The 21,756-nt window shown below is 35.7% G+C and overlaps 1 protein-coding gene across 5 annotated transcripts in view; it reads right to left on the reverse strand.

Annotated features, from left to right (window-relative positions):
* The window catches only part of SLC4A4 (solute carrier family 4 member 4), a 385,984-nt gene that overhangs the window by 84,119 nt on the left and 280,109 nt on the right, over positions 1-21,756 (reverse strand). For all 5 annotated transcript variants that reach the window (XM_025386057.1, XM_025386053.1, XM_025386055.1 and 2 more), the window contains 3 exons: positions 20,948-21,081; positions 14,594-14,865; positions 490-560 (listed from right to left, as the gene is read on the reverse strand). In XM_025386057.1, the coding sequence (XP_025241842.1) occupies positions 490-560; positions 14,594-14,865; positions 20,948-21,081 (477 nt within the window). The remainder of the gene's footprint in view (positions 1-489; positions 561-14,593; positions 14,866-20,947; positions 21,082-21,756) is intronic.

Consider the following 21,756-nt stretch of genomic DNA (forward strand, 5'->3'; position numbering starts at 1 on the left):
GACAGAGGCACAGTCCTTTCTAAGTGACAGGGGAAAGGTCCTGCTACAATCACTCTTAGTGAAGAGAACACAGCACCATTTGGTTAGTAAGAATTCTTAACCATACGAGAAACAGAGAGAGGATACTGTGCTCTCATTTTCCAACTTCTCACATTTTCCCTTGTGAAAATATTTCGAGGTTACAATTAATGTGATGTGGCAGTTAAATTCCTAAGAAGTTTTAAAAAGCATGTTATAGAAGTAAATATTGGCTTCAGCTTTTTTAAGGCCAAAAAAAAAAAAAAAAAAAAAAAAAAAAAAACCAAAAGTGCTGACTAGAGCAAAGGAAAGTGGTTTTTTTTTTCCTATCCCTCCACTGTCAATAATTATTACATAAGTGTTGATGCCAGAATTGCTGAATGGTAGAAGACATCATATATTATAGGTATTATAAACAAGTACACAATATGCAGTCAGTGTGAAGGTATTTTAAAATAGTAAGTCACTTACCATGTCAGTAGAAGAAATAGTTGGCGAATACTCTGGGGCCAGTGTGGTGTCATTAGATATTGAGATATTAGCTGTAAGCAAAAGACAATTATTTTATACTATAAAACAAAAACAGAAAAAGACCTTAAATACATAATTAGATATTTTTAAAAGCAGGACTAGGCAGTAAAAATGTCTTTAATAACAACATAAGAGCACAATGAATTTTTATTTATTTTAAATGTGTTCACCTTTCACGTACATAAAACAAAGATTTGGACACATCTGCTGTGGACACATTTTGGACACAGCTGCTGTGCTCTAATCTGATAAGAAATGATGATGAATAATTCAAAGAGACGGTATTAAAATTTGTTTCAGGTTTCAAAAAAAAAGATAAATGAAACTTCCCTGATACTACAAGGTACTCAATATATTTTGTCTAGTGGAACAAGAGCTGTTCATAATTGATTAAGTTAATCACTGGCTTCAGAATGTACAGGAAAATCTCCCATATTGAAGCTTTACTAATTAAGACTTAAATAATTTATAGTTTTGGGAAATTTCGACAGTGTATGAGAACGGTTATCTTTTTAACATGTGTGAAAACAAAATAAAGTACTAAATAATGTAAATATAATGGAGATGAATATTTAATCTAATTTTAAAAATTATTTTCATACAATTTGGCATCATTTATAGGTTTAAGATGGCACTTGAAGAATAACCTAATGTATTAAACCAACCTTCCTCTTGGAAAACTTTTGTTCCATTTTTAAAATTTTATGTGTCTGAAAATTAAAACATAGTATTTAAAAAGTATTCTATAAGTAAAATATTTTTTCTTTATCAGATAAGCCTTTTTCCTATTTTGTGAAGCTTTAGATATTATAAAATAAACTATTAGATCATATTCCTAATATATAGAAATATAAAACAACACATCAGGGTTTTTATTTGTTTGTTTGTTTGTTTAGGGTCCCACAGTTTATTAAACATCTGAATTGCTAGCTACTGTTTGGTCCCTACTCCAGTCCCTCTGAGCCACTAGCTTGCCTTTTCAGCTTGCCATGCTTCAAGTCCTGCCTATATAAACCTTTAAGAAGAAACACGCAGGTTTTGATAGCTGATGTTAGAATATGAGATCCATAAGGGAGGAACAGAAGAAGCTTATCTCGTTCACTGTTTTTCCCTAAAACCTACCCAGTGTAGCTCTTAACAGGAACTCAAAAATATTTGTTTACTGTCAATAAAGGAAGTTAGAAAAGAGGGCATTTCATGACTAAAAATGAGAATGAGAGCAGATAAATTGGGGAAAAAAAGCAACAAGAAAAACAAACTAAAAGAGAGAAAATATTTAGCTTGAGCCCTACTTTTGGTCAATTTTGGAATTCACTCTGATCTTTCAAGACTTTAGATTGTAAAACTGTTAACCTAAAGCTAGCTGTTGCCAGAGTTTCTCTATTTCAGCAGTAAAGGAAGTACATGTGCATATTATCTGTGTTCTTATTCTCTCTGTTTCATTACAGATCACAGAGGGAATTAAAATAGGCTGAAGCACATCAAAAAGCTAATCCACCATGATCAGGCAGGCTTTATCCCTGGGATGCAAGGTTGGTTCAACATATGCAAATCAATAAATGTGATTCATCACATAAGCAGAACTAAAGAAAAAAATACAAGATTATCTCAACAGATGCAGAAAAGGCTTTGGATAAAGTTCAACATCCATTCATGTTAAAAAAAACTCTCAACAAACTAGGTATTGAAGGAACATACTTCAAAATAATAACAGCCATATATGACAAACCCACAGCCAACATCATATTGAATGGGCAAAACCTGGAAGCATTGAAAACCCCTTGAAAATCTGTACAAGACAAGGATACCGTCTCTCACCACTCCTATTCAACATAGTATTGGAAGTCCTGGCCAGGGCAATCAAGCAAGAGAAAGAAATAAAGAGCATTCAAATAGGAAGAGAGGAAGTCAAACTATCCCTGTTTGCAGACAACATGATCCCATATCTAGAAAACCCCACAGTCTCAGCCCAAAAGCTTCTTAAGCTGATAAATAACTTCAGCAAAGTCCCAGGATACAAAACCAATGTGCAAAAATCACTAGCATTCCTATATATTAACAACAATCAGGAACAAACTCCCATTCACAACTGCCACAAAAAAGAATAAATGCCTAGGGAATACAGCTAACCAGGGAGATGAACAATCTCTACAAGGAGAACCACAAACCACTGCTAAAGAAAACAGAAATGACACAAACAATGGAAAAACATCCTATGCTCATGGATAAGAAGAATCAATATTGTTAAAATGGCTATACTGCTCCTAGTAATTTATATATTCAATGTTATTCCTATTTAACCACCATTGAGATTCTTCACAGAAGTAGAAAAAACTATTTTAAAATTTATATGAAACCAAAAAAGAGCCCGAATAGCCAAAATGAACAAGGCTGGAGGCATCATGTTACTCAACTTCAAACTATACTACCTGGCTCTAGTAACAAAAACAGAATGGTACTGGTAGAAAAACTGACACACAGACCTATGGATCAGAATAGAGAATCCAGAAATAAGACTGCACATCTACAACTATCTGATCTTCAACAAACCTGCCAAAAAGAAGCAATGGGGGAAAGGATTCCCTATTCAATAAATAGTACTGGGATAACTGGCTGATCATAAGCAGAAAATTGAAACTGGACCTCTTCCTTATGCAATATACAAAAATTAACTCAAGATGGATTAAATACTTAAATGTAAAACCCAAGACTATAAAAACCCTAGAAGACAACGTAGATAATACCATTCAGGACACAGGCATGGGAAAAGATTTCATGACAAAGATGCCAAAAGCAATTGCAACAAAAGCAAAAATTGACAAATGGAATTTAATTAAACTAAAGAGCTTCTGAACAGCAAAATAAACTATCAACAGAGTAAACAAACAACCTACAGTATGGAAGGATATTTTTGCAAACTATGCATCTGACAAAGGCCTAATATCCAGTATCTAAAAGGAACTTAAACAAATTTACAAGAAAGAAAAAACAAACAGCCTTATTAAAAAGTGGGCTAAGGACATGAACAGACACTTTTCAAAAGAAGACATACATGCAGCCAATAATCATAGGAAAAAAAAAAAAAGCTCAACATCAATGATCATTAGAGAAATGCAAATCAAAACCACAATGAGATATTCTTCACACAAGTCAGAATGGCTATTACTAAAATGTCAAAAAAAACAAAAACAAAAACAAAAAAACAGATGCTGGTGAGATTGTAGAGAAAAAGGAACACTTATACACTGTTGGTGGGAGTATAAATTAATTCAATCATTGTGGAAGACAGTGTGGCGATTCCTCAAAGACCTAGAGAGAAATAACATTTGACCCAGTCATCCCATCACCGGGTATATACCCAACGGAATACAAATTGTTCTATTATAAAGACACACGTACACCCATGTTCACTGTAGCACTATTCCTAACAGCAAAAACATAGAATAAACTTAACTGCCCATCAATGATAGACTGGATAAAGAAAAGGTGGTACATAACACCATGGAATACTATGCAGCCATAAAAGGAATGAGATCATGCCCTTTGCAGGGACATGGATGGAACTGGAGGCCATTATCCTTAGCAAACTAATGCAGGAACAGAAAACCAAATACTCCCTGTTCTCACTTATGAACGAGAGCTAAATAATGAGAGCACATGGACACATAGAGGGGAACAACACACTCTGGGGCCTATTAGATGGTGGAGAGTGGGAGGAGGAAGAGGATCAGGAAAAACAACTAATGGGTACTTGGCTTAATACTTGGGTGATGAAATAATCTTTAAAACAATCCCCCATGACACACATATAGCTATGGAACAAACCTGCACATGTACCCCAAACTTAAATGAAAGTTAAAAAAACAAAAACAAAAATAGGCTAAATGATGTTTGGCCTAAACAACAAAGCCAAATGAATCCATTCTCAAAAGGAAGATGTTAGTAAATAGTTACTAAGAAAATCTAGGTTTGTATTACTATGTTGTTCTAAAAAGCTGAAAGAACATTTTCTTATATTGTATTTCTTCATTTGAAAACATTCTAGAGCACATATGGGTGTACTTTTATACCCATTTCATATTGGATGAGACTCTGAAGCTTACTATGCCAGGTTACTTCCCCAGGGTTAGAGTTTATCAGAAGCAGAGTTGGTAGCAAGACCTCCTTCAGCATTCTTTCTTCTCCTATGCAGCATTTCTAACCATCAATATCAGGTGATTTATGTGGCCACAGAATTCAAGGTGAGATAGTACTTGCCAGTGTTCGATGATGTGACTCTCAACTGTGACCTGAAATGTCTGATCTGTCTGAGCTTTTGAGGAAAAGCAGCATATGTGAAATTACAGATACTATTTGGATGGTGTTGAGAAGCTTCCCTTCTTGAGCTAGATTCTTTAATGCAATTTTATCAGCTTCTTGTCATGAGAGTTTGAGGGTCTTTTTGCAACACACTTTTCTGCATAAAAACACGGAGTAAAGACTGAGGAGGAAAGATAGTCAAGGCTCTTTCTTCATGAAATGAATGATGGATAATAAAGGCCAGGGGTGTAGTAAAACAGGATTGTAATCTGAACCGCTAGTAGCTGCTCTCAAATTTCGGATAAGCATCAATTCTGCTCATTTAAATTCCTTTTAGAATTTCAATTTTTTCCCCTAAGACAAGCTATTAAAGCACATTGGCTCTCAAAATCCCAAAAGACCAGCATCAAAAGGACAGCAAAAAGTATATAACACGTTCCCTACTTATTTTAATAAGCATCTGCTTCAGAAGAAAGACTTGAAAATAAATACATTTAAAAAGCACTTTCATAAATGCATATTGGCAGGGTATGTTATACTCCATAAACAAGATTAAAAGTAAATTTCTTTAGGCTCACAGAAAAGAAGATGATCAATCCCAATGGTCTACAAGAACCATTGGTTACCATTTGGATCCAGGTGCAAATATTTTGGCAACCAATTGCAGAATGATCCATATATATGGAATCTGCAATCTCCTTAATTAGGATTCTGGAAAAGTCAAATGGGAAAACTAAAATACTCCACACTGTCTCTCCCATTTGCTCAGCATTCTGGCTCATGAGGCAAAGAAACCCTTTGCCCTGGGAATCTGGCTAATTTAGATTTAGCCAATTATCACTGGGACAATCTCTGTTTCATACTGGCTTTCAGGGAGCTTCCACAGGTTGATCGTTTTCCATACTTGGATTTTCATATCTCATTTCTCCTTCCCATGTATCAGATTTTAGCTGATTTTCCGGAATGAGGGAATGAATATTCTAAGTGAGAGACCTTTTAAAATGTATCTGTGGCTTTTCCTTCTTAGCCTATTTATACCAAAATTATTTTGTGTGTGAAAAATCAGACCTCGGCGATGACCTTGAGCAGTAGGATATAAATAACTCCCACCAGCTTAGCATTCCAATAATGGAACACTAGGCATTTAAGCTGACTTCTTCTTTATGTTTAATGAGAGATTTAGAGAAAGAACAAGGGGATCAAGCATGGCTGCAGTTGTGGGAGCTGTGAGAGAAAAAAGGAGGTGACATCCACATGTCAGTGTTGGCATACCTCTTGCATAGGGGAATATCTATTGCACTGTTAAAGGTTGTCCCTCTTTATCTTCTAGTGACCCGGCCTCAGGAACTACCCCAAGGCTCCTCTGCTGTACACATTAGCAGGAACTGTACCATAAGGAACAGGTATGAACTCACGTGAGACTGTGAGGTCAAGTGTAAGCAACAATTGGTCACTAAGGCCATAGCTGTCTGCTTTTATGTATAACCTAATACAATGTGGAGAAGGGAGTACTAGGATTGGGCTTGAATTCTAGACCCAGCAACTTCTGAGCACAGTACCCTTAAGCTCCCTCACCGCATAATCTTGAGGAGTTACTTCCCACCTCTTGACCACATGTCCCTCATTTGTAAAACTGGATTTGAAACCAACTACCTCATAAGGTTACTGTGCAGATTAAATAACACAATGTAGGCAAAATTGTAAACACAGTGTCCAGTATCAGGATAGATCTAAATAAATGGCAGCTAAGATTACTCCTAGCTGTGACCTGCAGAAAGCAGACCTTGTCCCTGGAATGAATGCCAGCTATCTCTCAAGATTTATGCGATGGTTAAATATACATACATAATGTTATTAAGATATAGTTGATTAAAATCCCCTAGTAAAATGTCTGGCACTTGGATGGTACTTAATAAACATTAGTCTAATCTGAACCTGTGTCCCCAACATGGCTTCTTAGGGTTATAATAATATGGCACTAATTAACCTGATGTGAACAAGAAAAACTTTAAGACTATTTTCCATGATAATACAACTCTAAAGTTTTATTCTGTTACATTTAAGAAACATCTTAAGGCAATTAAGTAACTAGAAAACAGATAAAGGATAAAATTAAATAACCTCTGCCACACGGTCATGTCAGATTTATTTAAGGATTCTGGATAACTTGAGCACACTGTACCTTTTGATTAAGTCAAACATGTATGCTTTTAATTCCTAGGTCAATAAAGGCAACAAAAGGTAAAAATGGCTTTTGAGGGAAGACAAAATAAATTAGGAAAACTGGGAGAAGTAGCTTATAGAGAAATTATTTGCCACTATCTCAGTCTTAAGTCTTAAAACAGATAAAATCAGCAGTAAGTTTTTCTTTGTTTTTTTCTTATTATCCTTTTAGTTTTCCCAAGTATCTTCAGCAAGCCTTAATGCTTGAGATTTTCACCACAACTAGGCAAGTTCAAGTTGTATATTCTTTAATCTACAGGCACTATTCACAAGTTCACCTACGATGTTGTGCTGGAAGTTAAAGAGCTGAGCTACTGTGGAGATATTAAGATGAATATATTTAAGCTGCATGGTGGCATGCACCTGTAGTCCTAGCTACTCAGGAGGCTGAGGTGGGAGGATCATTTGAGCCCAGCAGTTTGAAGTTGCACTGAGCTATGATCGTGCCACTGCATTCCAGTTTGGGTGACAGAGCAAGACCCCACCAAAAAAAGAAAAAAAAGATAGGTATATTTTGTCACCAATTTCACAAAAACTTCTCTCTCATACCCACCCATCATTACATTTTGGAGATGTGTTATAGACATTACTGTGGGGAAACTTTTACAAATCTGCTTTTATATAAACCCAAAACAGAGAATTTTCCAGGTCTGATGACAATCCCATTTTCTGATTCCTGCAAGCATTATGCAGAAACTGCTGAAACATAGGTTAAGACATGAAAAGAAAACAAAATGATGGGTCTCTTCCAAAACACTATTACCATAGATGATAAAATGTCAACTGTGCCGGTAAAGGATTCTCACAAATGCAAGCCTGAGGGATGCTACAGCAGCAGAACTTGTACTTCCTTGTTTTACCATTAGTTTATTATTTAAACCTACTTCATAAAGAGGGAATGGCACACAATAAAAATAAAATCACATATATTATGATATAGTTCATGGAAGGTAAGTTAGGATGATCTTTTATTTTCTAATTTTCTTTTAATGGGCTTTCTAATTATAAAACACATATAGACTATAATATGGGAACACAGGGGATGCAATCCAGCAGTTCTTTTCAATGATTATAACATATTGGTGCACAACGCTTATTAATATATTAGAAAAATTATGTAGAAACAAATGATGTTGAAACTCTAGTGACAACTATTTTAGAGCATCTAGAAGCCTCCTTATGCTGTGAATGACAAAAAGGTATGGAAATGGAAGCCATGGCTACTTCTAGTCACTAGGCTTGGTCTTACAGTTTCATACCAGGAAAAAAGCCAACTTTTACTTGAAGATAATATACACAGGGATGCACTTGGTTCCTGAGAAAGAATTTACTCACTTACTCATGCGTCTATTATTAAGCATGTTCTCCTGAAACAGTCAACAATGAATCAATAAAATATATCCCTTTTGTTAACAATATAGTGTCTGTCCCTTTGAGGCTATTTTTCTTACTTTTATAGTTCATTATTTCTAGCAGTTTCTTTTCCCTCAGGATGTAAAACTGACACCTGGTCAGAAAATTTTCTTTGACCCTTTTCAAAATACTAACGTGCCTCGAGTATATAGTCACTGCAAGATTTACACATTAGGCAAATGAACAGAGGTATTAGAGTAGAAATGTATTTCTAAAGTTTGGATTAAATGAAACTCTCATTTTTGTTCATTCAAAAAGCAATTAACACTATTTAAAAAAACAATACATTTTATAATATATGTGTGTATGTGTGTGTATCCTACTTCACTGCAAGTAGCACAATTCTTTTTTTTATTATTATACTTTAAATTCTGGGATACCTGTGCAGAATGTGCAGGTTTGTTACACAGGTATACATGTGCCATGGTGGTCTGCTGCACCGATTAACTCATTATTAGGTATTTCTCCTAATGCTATCCCTCCCCTTCCCCCCAACCCCCTGACAGGCCCCGGTGTGTGACGTTCCCCTCCTGTGCCCATATGTTCTCATTGTTCAACTCCCACTTTATGAGAGAGAACATGTGGTGTTTGGTTTTCTATTCCTGTGTTAGTTTGCTGAGAATAATGGTTTCCGGCTTCATCCATGTCCCTGCAAAGGACATGAACTCATTCTTTTTTATGGCTGCATAGTATTCCATGGTACATATGTGCCACATTTTCTTTATTCAGTCTACCATTGATGGGCATTTGGGTTGGTTCCAAGTCTTTGCTATTGTGAATAGTGCTGCAATAAGCATACGTGTGCATGTGTCTTTATAGAACGATTTATAATCCTTCCGGTATATACCCAGTAATGGGATTGCTGGCTCAAATGGTATTTCTAGTTCTAGATCCTTGAGGAATCGCCACACTGTCTTCCACAATGGCTGAACTAATTTACGCTCCCACCAACACTGCAAAAGCATTCCTATTCCTCCACATCCTCTCCAGCATCTATTTCCTCACTTTTTAATGATCGCCATTCTAACTGGCCTGAAATGGTATCTCATTGTGGTTTTGATTTGCATTTCCCTAATGACCAGCAATAATGAGCTTTTTTTCATGTTTTTTGGCAGCATACATTTCTTTCAAGAAGTGTCTGTTCACATCCTTTGCCTACTTTTTGATGGGGTTATTTTTTTTTTCTTGTAGATTCTGGATATTAGCCCTCGTCAGATGGATAGATTGCAAAAATTTTCTGCACAGTTCTTAAAAAGCAGGGAAACAGGCCCTCAGAAAATGTTTGTTGATGAATGAATGAGAATTTTAAAAGCACAGAGAACAGAAGAGAGAACAAGTGAGAGTTGGGGGGATGCCCATGTTCTGTTCCCTATTTCCAAAATTCTAGTATTTACGTTTTTGAATAAATTAAAGAGATTCCTCTTAGAAGAACTGAACACCTCGCCTCTAGGACTTTAAAGTCTTTTTCTTAATGACTATGTATAGTATACAACACTTTTGTAGTCTCGAGATTCAATGGAATAGTATTAATTACTCTAACTACAATGCACTGAAGCCTTAACATTTTTTTTGTAAATACAGTTTAAATGTTTCATATTTGTCTGTAACAGCACACTGGTTGTTAATTTTTGGGGAGAAGGCCAACTTGCAGTAGAAGCCTTGTTAGTATCTTTCCCTAGGAAAATGTATGGGAAAATTAAATGTTTGAAATCTTTAAAGAATACAACTATTACAAGATTAAACTCACTGGGGCATCTTTTGTAGGATAGTGAGACGAAAAAAACAAATTTTTACTCAATGTCCATTAGGTGCCAAACAATTTTACATATACTATCTCATTTAACCTTTATAGTAACCTCTAAGAATACGCACAGTTACTAACCCAGTTCAGAGATTATCAAACAAAGACATTAAGTAATCAGCCTAGTTTAGGGTAACAATGAAATTTAAACTCAGTTTTGTTTACTCTAAAGCACACAGTATTTACACTTTATCACATTAACATTTCTAAATTGGGATGTTGGTGATCAAATTAGATATTGTGTATTATTCTTCAACTGGATATTTTTTAGTTCTCGCTTTTGGCTTTTGAACTAAATTATCTTTTTTCTTACACACTCTGCTTTGTAATCGTCGAAGTACAGTGGAAAATTTAACATCCATTTCCTCTACTAATTAATAGCTATCCCATTTCTAAGAAAAGCAAATCTTAGCACAAAAACCACCCATGTATGGCATGTATCCACTCACATATGTCAAACTTTCTGACTGATTTTCCTACTAGTACTTGCAACTGAGCTTCCTTAGTTGCTCAGTAAACCTATGTGCATGACTTAGGTTACCAAGCAGTAGTTGGGAGTAAAATGAATGGAGAAAAAAGTGCATTTAGAAAAGAAAAATTAGGAAATGATTAGGCTTTCTGGAAGCAAGTAAGAAGTAAAAAGAAAAAAAGAGAAAAGAAAGTGTTGCCTTGACAAAGCACGCACATACAAAAAAGCCACAATATATTTTGGCCATGAAGAGAGGTTTCTTTAGTAATTAGTGGCCCCTATTTCCATTCCTGTAAAATCATTTCTCAGTTTGCAGGATCACGACTCCATCTGTGCAATTGCTGGTTCACTGTTACATACTGCCCCAGTGTTGATAAACAAGTCATACGCCAGTTTAAATATTATTGACTCATTGAATTATTTCACTAAGAGTGCATGTTGTGATGAAAGGCCAGTCTTTTGTTATTTTTAGAACACTTACTTGAGCTGTATATGCAACTGTATTATTCTCTCACTATCATCTTTCCGTTTGATATCAAGAAATACTAAATTTATGATGAATCTATTCAGTTTGCTACCAAAAAGCAGTAAGGTTATGGAGAAGTATTAACATTGTCAAAAAGTACTAAGGTTATGGGGGAGATACACAATCATTAATTTGATGGGGTTTTGTTAAATATGAAATTGTCATGAAAATGCAAATAACTATCCATTGCCTTTTTCCAAACCACAAACAGATTTCATCTCCATAGTTTCAAATAATTCTTCACATTCACATATATATCTTTCATGAGTACCAATAAGAGGTACAACCAACACTCTTGTCACAAAATGGGCCAACTGCCCAACAATGTATGCCTAGAAGGAAGGATGACAAAGACAGGTCTGTTTATTCTATTACCTACACTTCAAGGCTAAATACTAACCCTAAATTTTAATGATCGGTAATAGCAATAATAATGGCAGCTAACAGTTGATTACTTATTACATATTAGAAACTGTCATAAGAATTTTATCTGTAATAGTTCTTCTTTTTCCTTCAAAATAAATCTATAAGATAGGTACTATTATTAACCTTAGTTTACAGATTAGGAAGATGGGGCTAAGCTACCTTGGGAAAAGGTACTTGCTGAAAGTCACACATTTGGCCTTAGCCAAACCAGGACTTGAATACAGGATCTTCTGACTTAAAAGCCCTGTGACACTACTTTATTGGTACCAACTAGAGGTAGCAGGAATTGCCAGAGTCCTTCTGGACAACTTCCTGTTACTCAGCGCTGACTTTTTACACAACCTGGGAAAAACTGGACAAAGGAAAAGCTATCACCACTTACGCCAGCACTTGCCATGCAAGTATAAAATAGATTCCACCCTTAATGTCACTTTTTCAAAAAAAACAAAGATCCTTCTTAGAAGGAAGATTACATGTAAAACCATAGTACTTTTTATAATTTGAACACATTTAGATATGTCTTCCTTGGTTTCATGTTACCTTCTCTAACATCCAAATAATAAAACAACCAACACAAGTTTCCATTCGCCTCAGGTAGGTATGGGGTTGACATTAGATGGTTTTTTCTGTGTGACAGGTGTGCTGACAAAGCCCTCATCTGGCTTCATGAATACCTCAAAGTACTTTTTTTCCTTTAGAAAATCTTAGTGTATGATTACTCAAACCTGTCTAAGAAGTCATAAATAAACGTATACATATATTTATATATAAATTAATACATGTAAGGCAAGGCTGAAAATCTCACAATTAAATGTTTATAAAGCCAATATTTTGAATACCTGGACTTCCCTGAAAGTCCAGGTTGTATGGTTATTGGGAGTTTTATCCCCCTTCTCTCCTAGGAAGAGCTCCATATAGCTGAGTGACAGTAACATCTGTGTTTCTCTGGGGAGCACATTTAATGGATTCTAATAATAATATATATCAAGGGTGGAGTGATATATATTGTGCTTGTTTCCAAGTACTATCAAATATTTCAAATCAGTCTACAGCTGAACACTAGTTAGCTTTTATAACTATATGGCATTCTTGTTAGTCTGAATCTTTAAATTTCTACTTTGTGTATCTTTCTGCATTGCTTTTAAATGTGGGTCTTATTTTAATGTCTGCTGATTTTTCTTAACACAAAAAGAATCCATGAGTGCAAAGTCCAACAAGGCCCTAGCTTGTCGTCAGTGTTACTGACTGCCTCATTGTGAGGGAAGTAGTGTTCTCTTTTCTCTCAATTCAAGACACATATCGGTCTTCTAAGACTTCTCCACCAATGTGGCAGAGAAGAATGAGTTGCATACCAAAATATCTAGGAACAATCTGAAATGGCATGCCACAAGCATAAAAATAATTTGTAATATCTTGCTTATTTTTTAAATTCATAAGCATTCTGCATTCTAGTCTATAACCATGTTAGTTTTGCGGTAAACATTAAGAGCTTTTTCCTCAGAATCTATAAATCACAGTGGATACTGCATGAATGTGCCCCACATTTGTGTCCCAGCCCTTTGAACACTGCTATACTTCTGGTACTAAAAGACCTCAGTAAAAAGTATGGACTGTATATCAATTTTTATTTTAAGGGACACAGACCTGTAGCTAATTGCATGACCTAGGATCCCCAGTGCTACTAACATTTAATTGTCTGACACAAATGCCTATCCCTTTTTCTGTTTCTTTTTTTTTTTTTTTTTTTTTGACAGAGTCTTGCTACCCCTTCAGCCACTTGAGTAGCTACAGGTATGTGCCAGCACACCCGGCTGATTTTTCTATTTTTTGTAGGGACAGAGTTTCATAATGTTGCCCGGACTGGTCTCAAACTCCCGGGCTCAAGCAATCCACCTGCCTCAGCCTCTCAAAGTGCTGTACAAAGAATAATATAGACATTAATTCCTTGCAAATACTGCAGTTTGAGTTAATTTCAAAATTATAGGCAAGAGACACTGCACCCAGTCTCTATTCCTTTTTATACGAGAGAAGATCTAAAACAACTTCCCTCAAAGTAAATCCTTTTTTGAAATGCCTTTCATATTATAAAATGGAATTTTATCATGGAATTACTCCAACAAAGAATTCCAAAGACCAAGCTGAACATTTTTTTTTTTCTTGTGAAAAACTTACGATATCAACTTATGTTTGGTATGATAGATTTTAAAGGGCTAAGATATAGAGAATCACATTCCTTTCCAGGAATTACTTTTGTTTTTATGTCCTTCTGGACTCTAGAATATAAATCTACTCCTAGAACATCACATTCCTTCTTTTGTTTCTTCTTCTCTCTTCCTTTCTTTTCTTATTTGTCTAGCAGAGATAAACTATAAAATTCTACCGCTAGGCAATTCCAATCTGAAGTTCTTTTTTCTTAATTTAATGCTTCAAATTGTCTGAAGTGGGTTAGTATCTTTTTCTTCTATAAGCTTAAAATCATGTATTAAAAGTTTACTTAAAGGAAGAGATTCCTACACCAATAAAGAAGCAGCAGAGGGTAAGTTTGTCACATATTTATATCTGTTAATACATGTATCCAGGTCTCCCCACTTATAAAATCAAGAATAATGTACACATAAATTCCTTGCAAATCCCACAGTTTGAGTTAATTTCAAAATATTGAGTTGGTTATTTTCACATTCCAGAGCTCCTGGTCTCCTTCCTGGTTGAATCATGCAGCTAAAATACCTCAGGCAATGAGACGTCAAATTCAGTAGCACAGTTTTTCAGACAAAAAACAAGACTAATTCCTGAGGACCATGACAGCATGCTGAAAATTTGCAAGCAAGGAGCCTACACCTTCCTCCAAATACAAAGCAAGCATAAACACAAAGTGTGATGCCCTCACCTGGGTCAGGTGGCACACAGGCACAGGAAAAGAGAGTGTTGTAGCCCACTTTGAAGTTGGAGTTGATGGGGTAGTAATCTGCAAGCTTGATCATCTTCTTGAAAGCATCATAGATAAAGATGAAGCTAATCAGAGAAGAAAAGCCCTCCTCCGTGAAACGTGTGAAGTATTGAACCAAGAAGCTGGCATCAGTGGCCACCAAAATGAGACACAGGAAGGCGGACCACAGGCCAATCCAAAGGCGAAACTCCAAATAGTCAAAATTATTGTCCCTGGAAAAAAGAAAGAAAGGTGTTTAGATCCCTCCTCTTTGGAACACAAAGAATAATATAAAACTACCAAATGTCTACAGAAAGATTGACAAAAATACAAGATCACCTTTAGCCACTAAATGTGAAACTCTATTTCAGCCAGAAAGCACTAAGTTTAAGAATTTAGTCTAATGATACAATTTCAAAACAATAAAAATTTGAGGAAAACACATTCAGAGTAGTTATATCATTAATATGTGAAAACCTTATTATTTTTCTCATTCAAAAAATATGGTCCCTACCTTCCTAGAGTTTATAGAGTAAATAATTTGCAAACCTAACACTGGTACTTAGTATGTGTTCAATAAATGTTTGTATGAGCTTTATGGGTTCATAAAGACACTAAGATCAATATGTTTTCTGTCCCTATGTCATCACAGTCTACTGAGGGAAACAAATCGATAAATGTATCACACTATAAAATAGTAAGTGATAATGTTACAGAAGAAGGAGTAACTAATTCTGGTTGGAAGGAAAGAGGAAGTTGCAGAAAAAATTCAAGGTGTTCAGGGATAAGTAGTAGAAACTTTCTGGACAGACCAGAGAGAGCAAGGCCAGGAAGAGGAAAAAGTAGTTAAAAAGATAACATGGCACAAGATGGCCTGTACTGCTCACTGTGTGTGGACAGACTGCCACCAACATGAGGTGGAATTAGAAACATGAGCCGTCATCAGACCAAGAAAGGCTATCTTGCCATGCTACTGCCAGACCCTTCCACGTCTTATGGAGCTTATGAAGTCTGCCCACAGATCTGATATTCTTCTGCTGAAGCTGGGTGTGAAGCATCTTGCGACCAACATCCTTCTGTGTTTGTCCCACAGCAGACTTAGAATAGGCTACTTCTATCTAAGGAGATCACCGTCTTTTGAGGCCTTTCCCATTTCTTACAACTGAATTATTAATAGTTCAAGATTCACAACTCTGAAAGGATGGGTCAAGTGTTAATGTCTTACCATTTTATACTGATTCCTTTAAAAGTATGTGGAGAGTGCTTTATAATGATTTTTTAAACTCAATTTATTTGTGATGAAAAAGCAGGTAGTAGTATGTATTACTTGCATGAGAATAAGAAAAAAGTCAAGGATTGTGCATGCTGGACACTCTAGAACCTTGCTTTTAGACAATGAGTTTCTGATAACTGTTGATGATATATCTTAAAACTTTCCCATAGGCAATCAACTCTCCACCTTTATCAGCACCAACCCAATCTTACCCAACCCACAGGTAAGTTTTTGCCTGATACACACCCCCTCATTGATATCCTTACTGATATCTATACTTGCCTTACTGAAAGCCATTTTCCACACCACAGCCAAAATTATCATTTTTAATGAAAGTCAGACACCCCACCTTAAAATCTTTCAATAGCTTCCCATTGCCCTTAGAATAAAATTCAAATTCTTTACCTAGCACAGTGTCTCGCACATAGAAAGTGCCCAATAAAGACTTGCAGGATGAATAAATGCATGTCTGTACTTAAGACTTGCCTGAGACAGTTACTGACACTGACCTATGAACTATATCTCATGCAACCAAGACATGACTGTTCCTGTGATAGCTAAAAATTATAGAATATTAGAATTCAAAGTTCTTTAGGTACTGTGATGATTAGTTTTATGTCCTGACCAGGCTACAAAGTGCCTAGACATTTGGTCAAACATTATTCTGGGTGTTTCTGTTAGGGTGTTTTTGGAGAAATAAACATACAAATTGGTGGGCTTTGAGTAAAGCAGATCACCCTCCATAGTATGTGGGGGGGAGCTCATCCAATCAGTTGCAGGCCTGAATAAAACAAAAAAGATTGACCTTCCCCAGGGCAGCAGAGAATTCTCCAGCAGACTGCCTTTGAACTTCTGCAACATCAGCTCTTCCTGGTTCTACAGCAGACAGCCTTCAGACTCAAACTGGAGCATTGGCTCCCCTGGGTCTCTAGCCTGCCAGCCTTCTCAGCCTCTGTAATTGCATGAGCCAACTCTTTATAATAAATCTACACACACACTCACATTTTATGGGTTCTGTTTCTCTGGAGAACACTGGCTAATACAGACACCAATCTGTCAAATTACGTCTCATTTTATAGGTAAGGACACCAAGACCAATGGAAGTTAAATCATTTATCCAACATCAAGGTTTTAATGACAGAGCTTGACCAGAAGCCAAATCTCTTGATTCTTAGGTGTTTGTTTTAAAAATTATAGCATGGTTCCCCATCTGATTTGTATTTAGCTCTAGATAGGGTGAATATTAAAAGTCATTCTTTTGTTTCTCTCTTCTTATCTAATCACGCAATTGAAATACATTACTGAAGAAGGAGATTATTAATACTGGGGTAAGTTATCTTCGATAGACTTTATGGGATCCTTCTGAAGATAACTTTTACTTTCCTTTGCAGTTTGCTTTATGTCCAGAACACCACTGCTTTAATCCTATGCATGCCTATGTGAGATAAGTAAACTATAGAAAAAATTGAGTTCTAGAAATTTCAGATAATTTACATTATCATACAATGAGTCAGTGTCAGAATAACAACTAAGAAACACAGTTTTGTTACTTCTGAGCCAACATACTTTTTCCCTAAAATAAAAATTTTAAACAATTACCTAGTTTTGCTACCCTAGCAAGAAGATAAAAGAGCAATCTTGATTTGTTTTAGGAATACTAGTAGTTGTTTATAGATTTAATGTTTACAGGATAGGATGAGAAACAAATCCATTAACTAGCTAATGGTTAGGAACAACATTATTTTGGGTACAAAGGAAAAGATACATGTATAAACTTAAACCTTAGAATCTAAACAATATACTAAACTAGCTGCTTTAAAAGACTTAAGCAATTCTAGAGTAGTTCAACAAGAATGACCCAAATAAAGTCAATAAAGCCAATGGCACTTCATTATGAAAGTGATATGTGTAGAGCATCAAGAAGAAAGAGGAATAAGAAATGAGAAAAATTTAAATAAGTTGATCATCAGTAATGACTGCAGTAAAATGGTATTATTACATCCAATAAATTCCCTTCGTGCCAAATTTAAATAGCAATTAAGTTTTAAAAAGCAACAGGAAATGATATTAGAGACCAAAGAAGAAATTATGGTGAATTAAAAGGAAAAAATAGATTCATATCGTTATGGCACCACTCAGTGTTCCTAGATATTTTGAATCATAGTTTCTCAGTAGCATAAAACCAAGGATACAGATAAACCGAAGAAGTCATATCTGAAATATGCTACAGAAATTAATGTGCAGCCACTGACAAAGAAATATAAACTCCCTAAAAGAATACACCCAGTAATATCATGGAAGAATTAAAAATTTGAAGGCTTAAAAGTAAACTGTTTAAAGAATATAGGAAAAAAAATACTGAATGACCAAATGATAATAATACAAGTTAAAATTCAACCTTAATTGTGAAGTTTTTATATAGCTTAGAACACATTGCCGAAACATCTTTCAGATTCCTCACTCAAGTAAAAAGAAGGAATCTAATTATTATTGTGATAAAATGTGTAAAAACAATGCAAAACGGATTGCAGAATTTGGGAAATAAAACTACAAGTGTCCTTTGAAAAGTTGTGAGCTATTTTCTTCCTTCCATTACTGATTTTAAGAGATGGCAGCATATCATTCATATTCCTTTAAAATAATTCTCCAGTTTACAGGGCAAATATCAAAACCTCAGAAATAAATCCATTATTATACAGAGTTTGAGTCCAGTGAACCTACAAAGCAAGGATCTACCTATTCTTCAACAATGGTAAAACATGTTGGGGAAAATCTGGGCAAGACAAAGTAAAATAGTTCTTACCTGAAGGACTTTTTCAGATCTCTTGCATGCTAAAGTCTAAAGTGAATTACCAAGAGGTGGGTATACGGTATACAGCACTTCCCAGACTTACTGGGACCACAGAAGTTTTTTTTCATGGAGCTCGTGGAATAAGACTAGTAATAGATGAAACACACTTTGGGAAATAGTGATCTATCCAAATATTTTGTATCTAGACAGAATATTATCACTGCAGGTGCTATTACACAAACAAATGATATAGCATTGTGATTAAAATAATGCTTGCCACATATTACTCAGTGATGGATTTAAAGCATGGCTTCTCAAATGTTTCTTGTTGATTTACAACTGTTATCAAAGAAATCACTTGGAACTATGTTATGTTACCAATTATGATTAAAAAAAGGAGAATGTGAAAGGAACTTGCTTAGTAAAAGGAAATAATCTGTATCTCACAATTACTTAAAACAAACTGGGATGCAAACATTTTCTGTAGATTAAGGCTCTGATCACATTTCATCCAATAAATCTTTCTGCAAAGTTTGTGCATGTTTGTTCCTGTTTATAGTACATCCTTGTTTAATCTTTCTACAAAGGCTTTCTTGTCTCACACAATGTTTCCTTAAACATATAAAAACTGTTTGACTCTTTCTATAAACTGACATGAATAAAATTCTTTCCAATGTTCTGAGAATTATGAGAAAGGATTTATAGTAATAATTACCTACAGAAAACTCACAATATTACTTAATATTTGGAACTTTTTACATTCTCAAAAGACTCCTGCTGATGTCCTCAACCCTGTTTTCAAAAAAACTGGTTTTAAATCTTCTTTCCCGCCTCCATCCTATGACTATTTTTGATAACACACACACTTTTAAAGGCTATATATGAGTCCGTTAAGTCCATGATGTACTATGAAGGTAATGACAATTCTAAAATTAAAATCCTAAAACTGTATAACAATGTAAGACTATGGGAATGCTGACAAGGAGTGCCAGCAAGGCATGACACATTCTTCAATCTACCTAAGGATTGAGATCTGCCAGTAAAGGCGATTCTCTCTTAGAGGTATCAATTACATTAGAAAGAGGGTAGAAGACCCAATCTGATTTTGAATCTACTTGTGTATTAATGTGGCCACTTGGATAATTCACTTAACTAATTTTTCCCCTTCTTAAAATGATCCATCAATTTCTAAAAGAAAATGCTGATATCATAATTATGATGCCCATTAGAAACGTCTAGTGATTCCTGAAGAGACTTGGACTCTGGAGTCAGAAAGCAAGAATTCATATCCCAGCCCCACTGATGACTTGTGATGTAATATTAGGCAATTTGCTTATTGTTCCTGTGCTTACTTTTTCATCTATAAATCAAGATGTGGTCCCTACCTCACAGGATTGCTGTAAGAATTAAATGAGTTAGTACATATATTAGGATAATACTTGGTACATGATCAACTCTCAATAAATGTTAGGTATTTATTCAGCTGAGTTTTGGAAGCTATCTTTAGTTAAGAACATGAAACTGGGGGTGAAGAGCAGTGGATTAAGTAAAGAGCATCCTGTCTCTTTCATTATTGAATGATGTGAACTTAATCAATTTAATTTCTCTAGTATGTTGGTCAGGATCATGGCAGGAAATAGAATGCATTCTGAAGTAACAACAAATGGCAAGGCACTCAGGGACCATCAACAGCAGGAAGCCACTACTAACTTCAGGCTTGAAAAGGCCAAGGAAGGAATAGAGCTACCAGAGCCTGGTGAGGGCTAGAGTCAAGGTGGATAAGCCACTTGACAGGGGCTGAAGTCCTCAGGGATAAGCACTGCCAGAATGCTGTGCTAAAACAAAGATGGTGAGCTGGGGAAAGGCAGACATACTCAGACCTCTCTCTCTCTCTCTCTTCCTGTTCTGTTGGTGCTCCCCATTAGCCAAACCCAAGAGGAAGCCAGAAGGCAAAGGGGCATGGGTGCTGCTGTCCACAGGCATCAGCCCCTAGAGCATAGGGCAGGACAACAGGAAAGAGAAAAAGTGGGAAGGGAGCAAGGACGCACACAACGTAACAGTCTCAGTCGAATCACACCTGAACAAGTGGTGACTACCTAATTGCTAAGACCCTTTCACCTCTCACATCTGAACATTCCAGTATTCTGAGTGATTTTTAGATCTCCCTAATCACTATTCTATGCTCTATCTGGCCTATAAAGGTTCTACAATTAAGCAATTCTAATTTGCAATTAAATATGTATGTACATACTTGCTGAAATTAAATAGAAGCCTCTCAAAAACTAGGACAGGTCCAGTGCTGCTCAGAATAGTGAGTGGTTGACCAGCAAAAAGGCAAAAGATGGCTCCAGAGACAGCAGTGCCTAGGAAACTCTCCAACACGCCCTAAAATAAAGAAAATATAAATGTTAAATGAAACACGTCTTTTTTCTTTTCATTTGTGATGTCACTAGGCAAACAAAGCCACGTGAATATACTATTAGGAGGGTCTTAACATATAAAGAATGAAGAACAAAGGCTCTTACCAATATGCATATTGCCACCATTTATTTCACCTTACATACAATTTAGTCATTGTTCCCTACTCCAAGGGTCGACCTGCTCTAAAGCACTATAATTACTATGACGGCTGGTGTATAGGAGGCAAAAGGTGGCTCTGATCCTTACTAAAATACTAACTGAAGCTTCTACACAAAAAGTCAAATGGTTAGAAGTGACTTGGTATTTTTGGTGGCATTTTCCTCTTTGTGGTTCCCTTCAGTGTTTTAGCCTGATTTCGCCTTGCACATAGTAGGCACTTATAAGTAGCTATCTTTTATGCACAAAAGCTACTTTTTTTTCCCTAGATAAATACCTTTGAAGTAGAGAGGGGCACAAAGGGGACCAAAAAAGTGATCTTTCCTCCATTCTGCAACTTCTAAAACACCAATTTCAAAAGACATTCTCATTACATTTTCAGTGTCCAATGTAAACTTATATAAAAGCTTCAATTAACTATTTCTAGAGAAAATATATGTGCTGGAACATAAACAGGTAGTCTTTTATGGCCACATTTCCTTT

Source organism: Theropithecus gelada, chromosome 5 (assembly GCF_003255815.1).
Source record: "Theropithecus gelada isolate Dixy chromosome 5, Tgel_1.0, whole genome shotgun sequence".
NCBI lineage: Eukaryota > Metazoa > Chordata > Mammalia > Primates > Cercopithecidae > Theropithecus > Theropithecus gelada.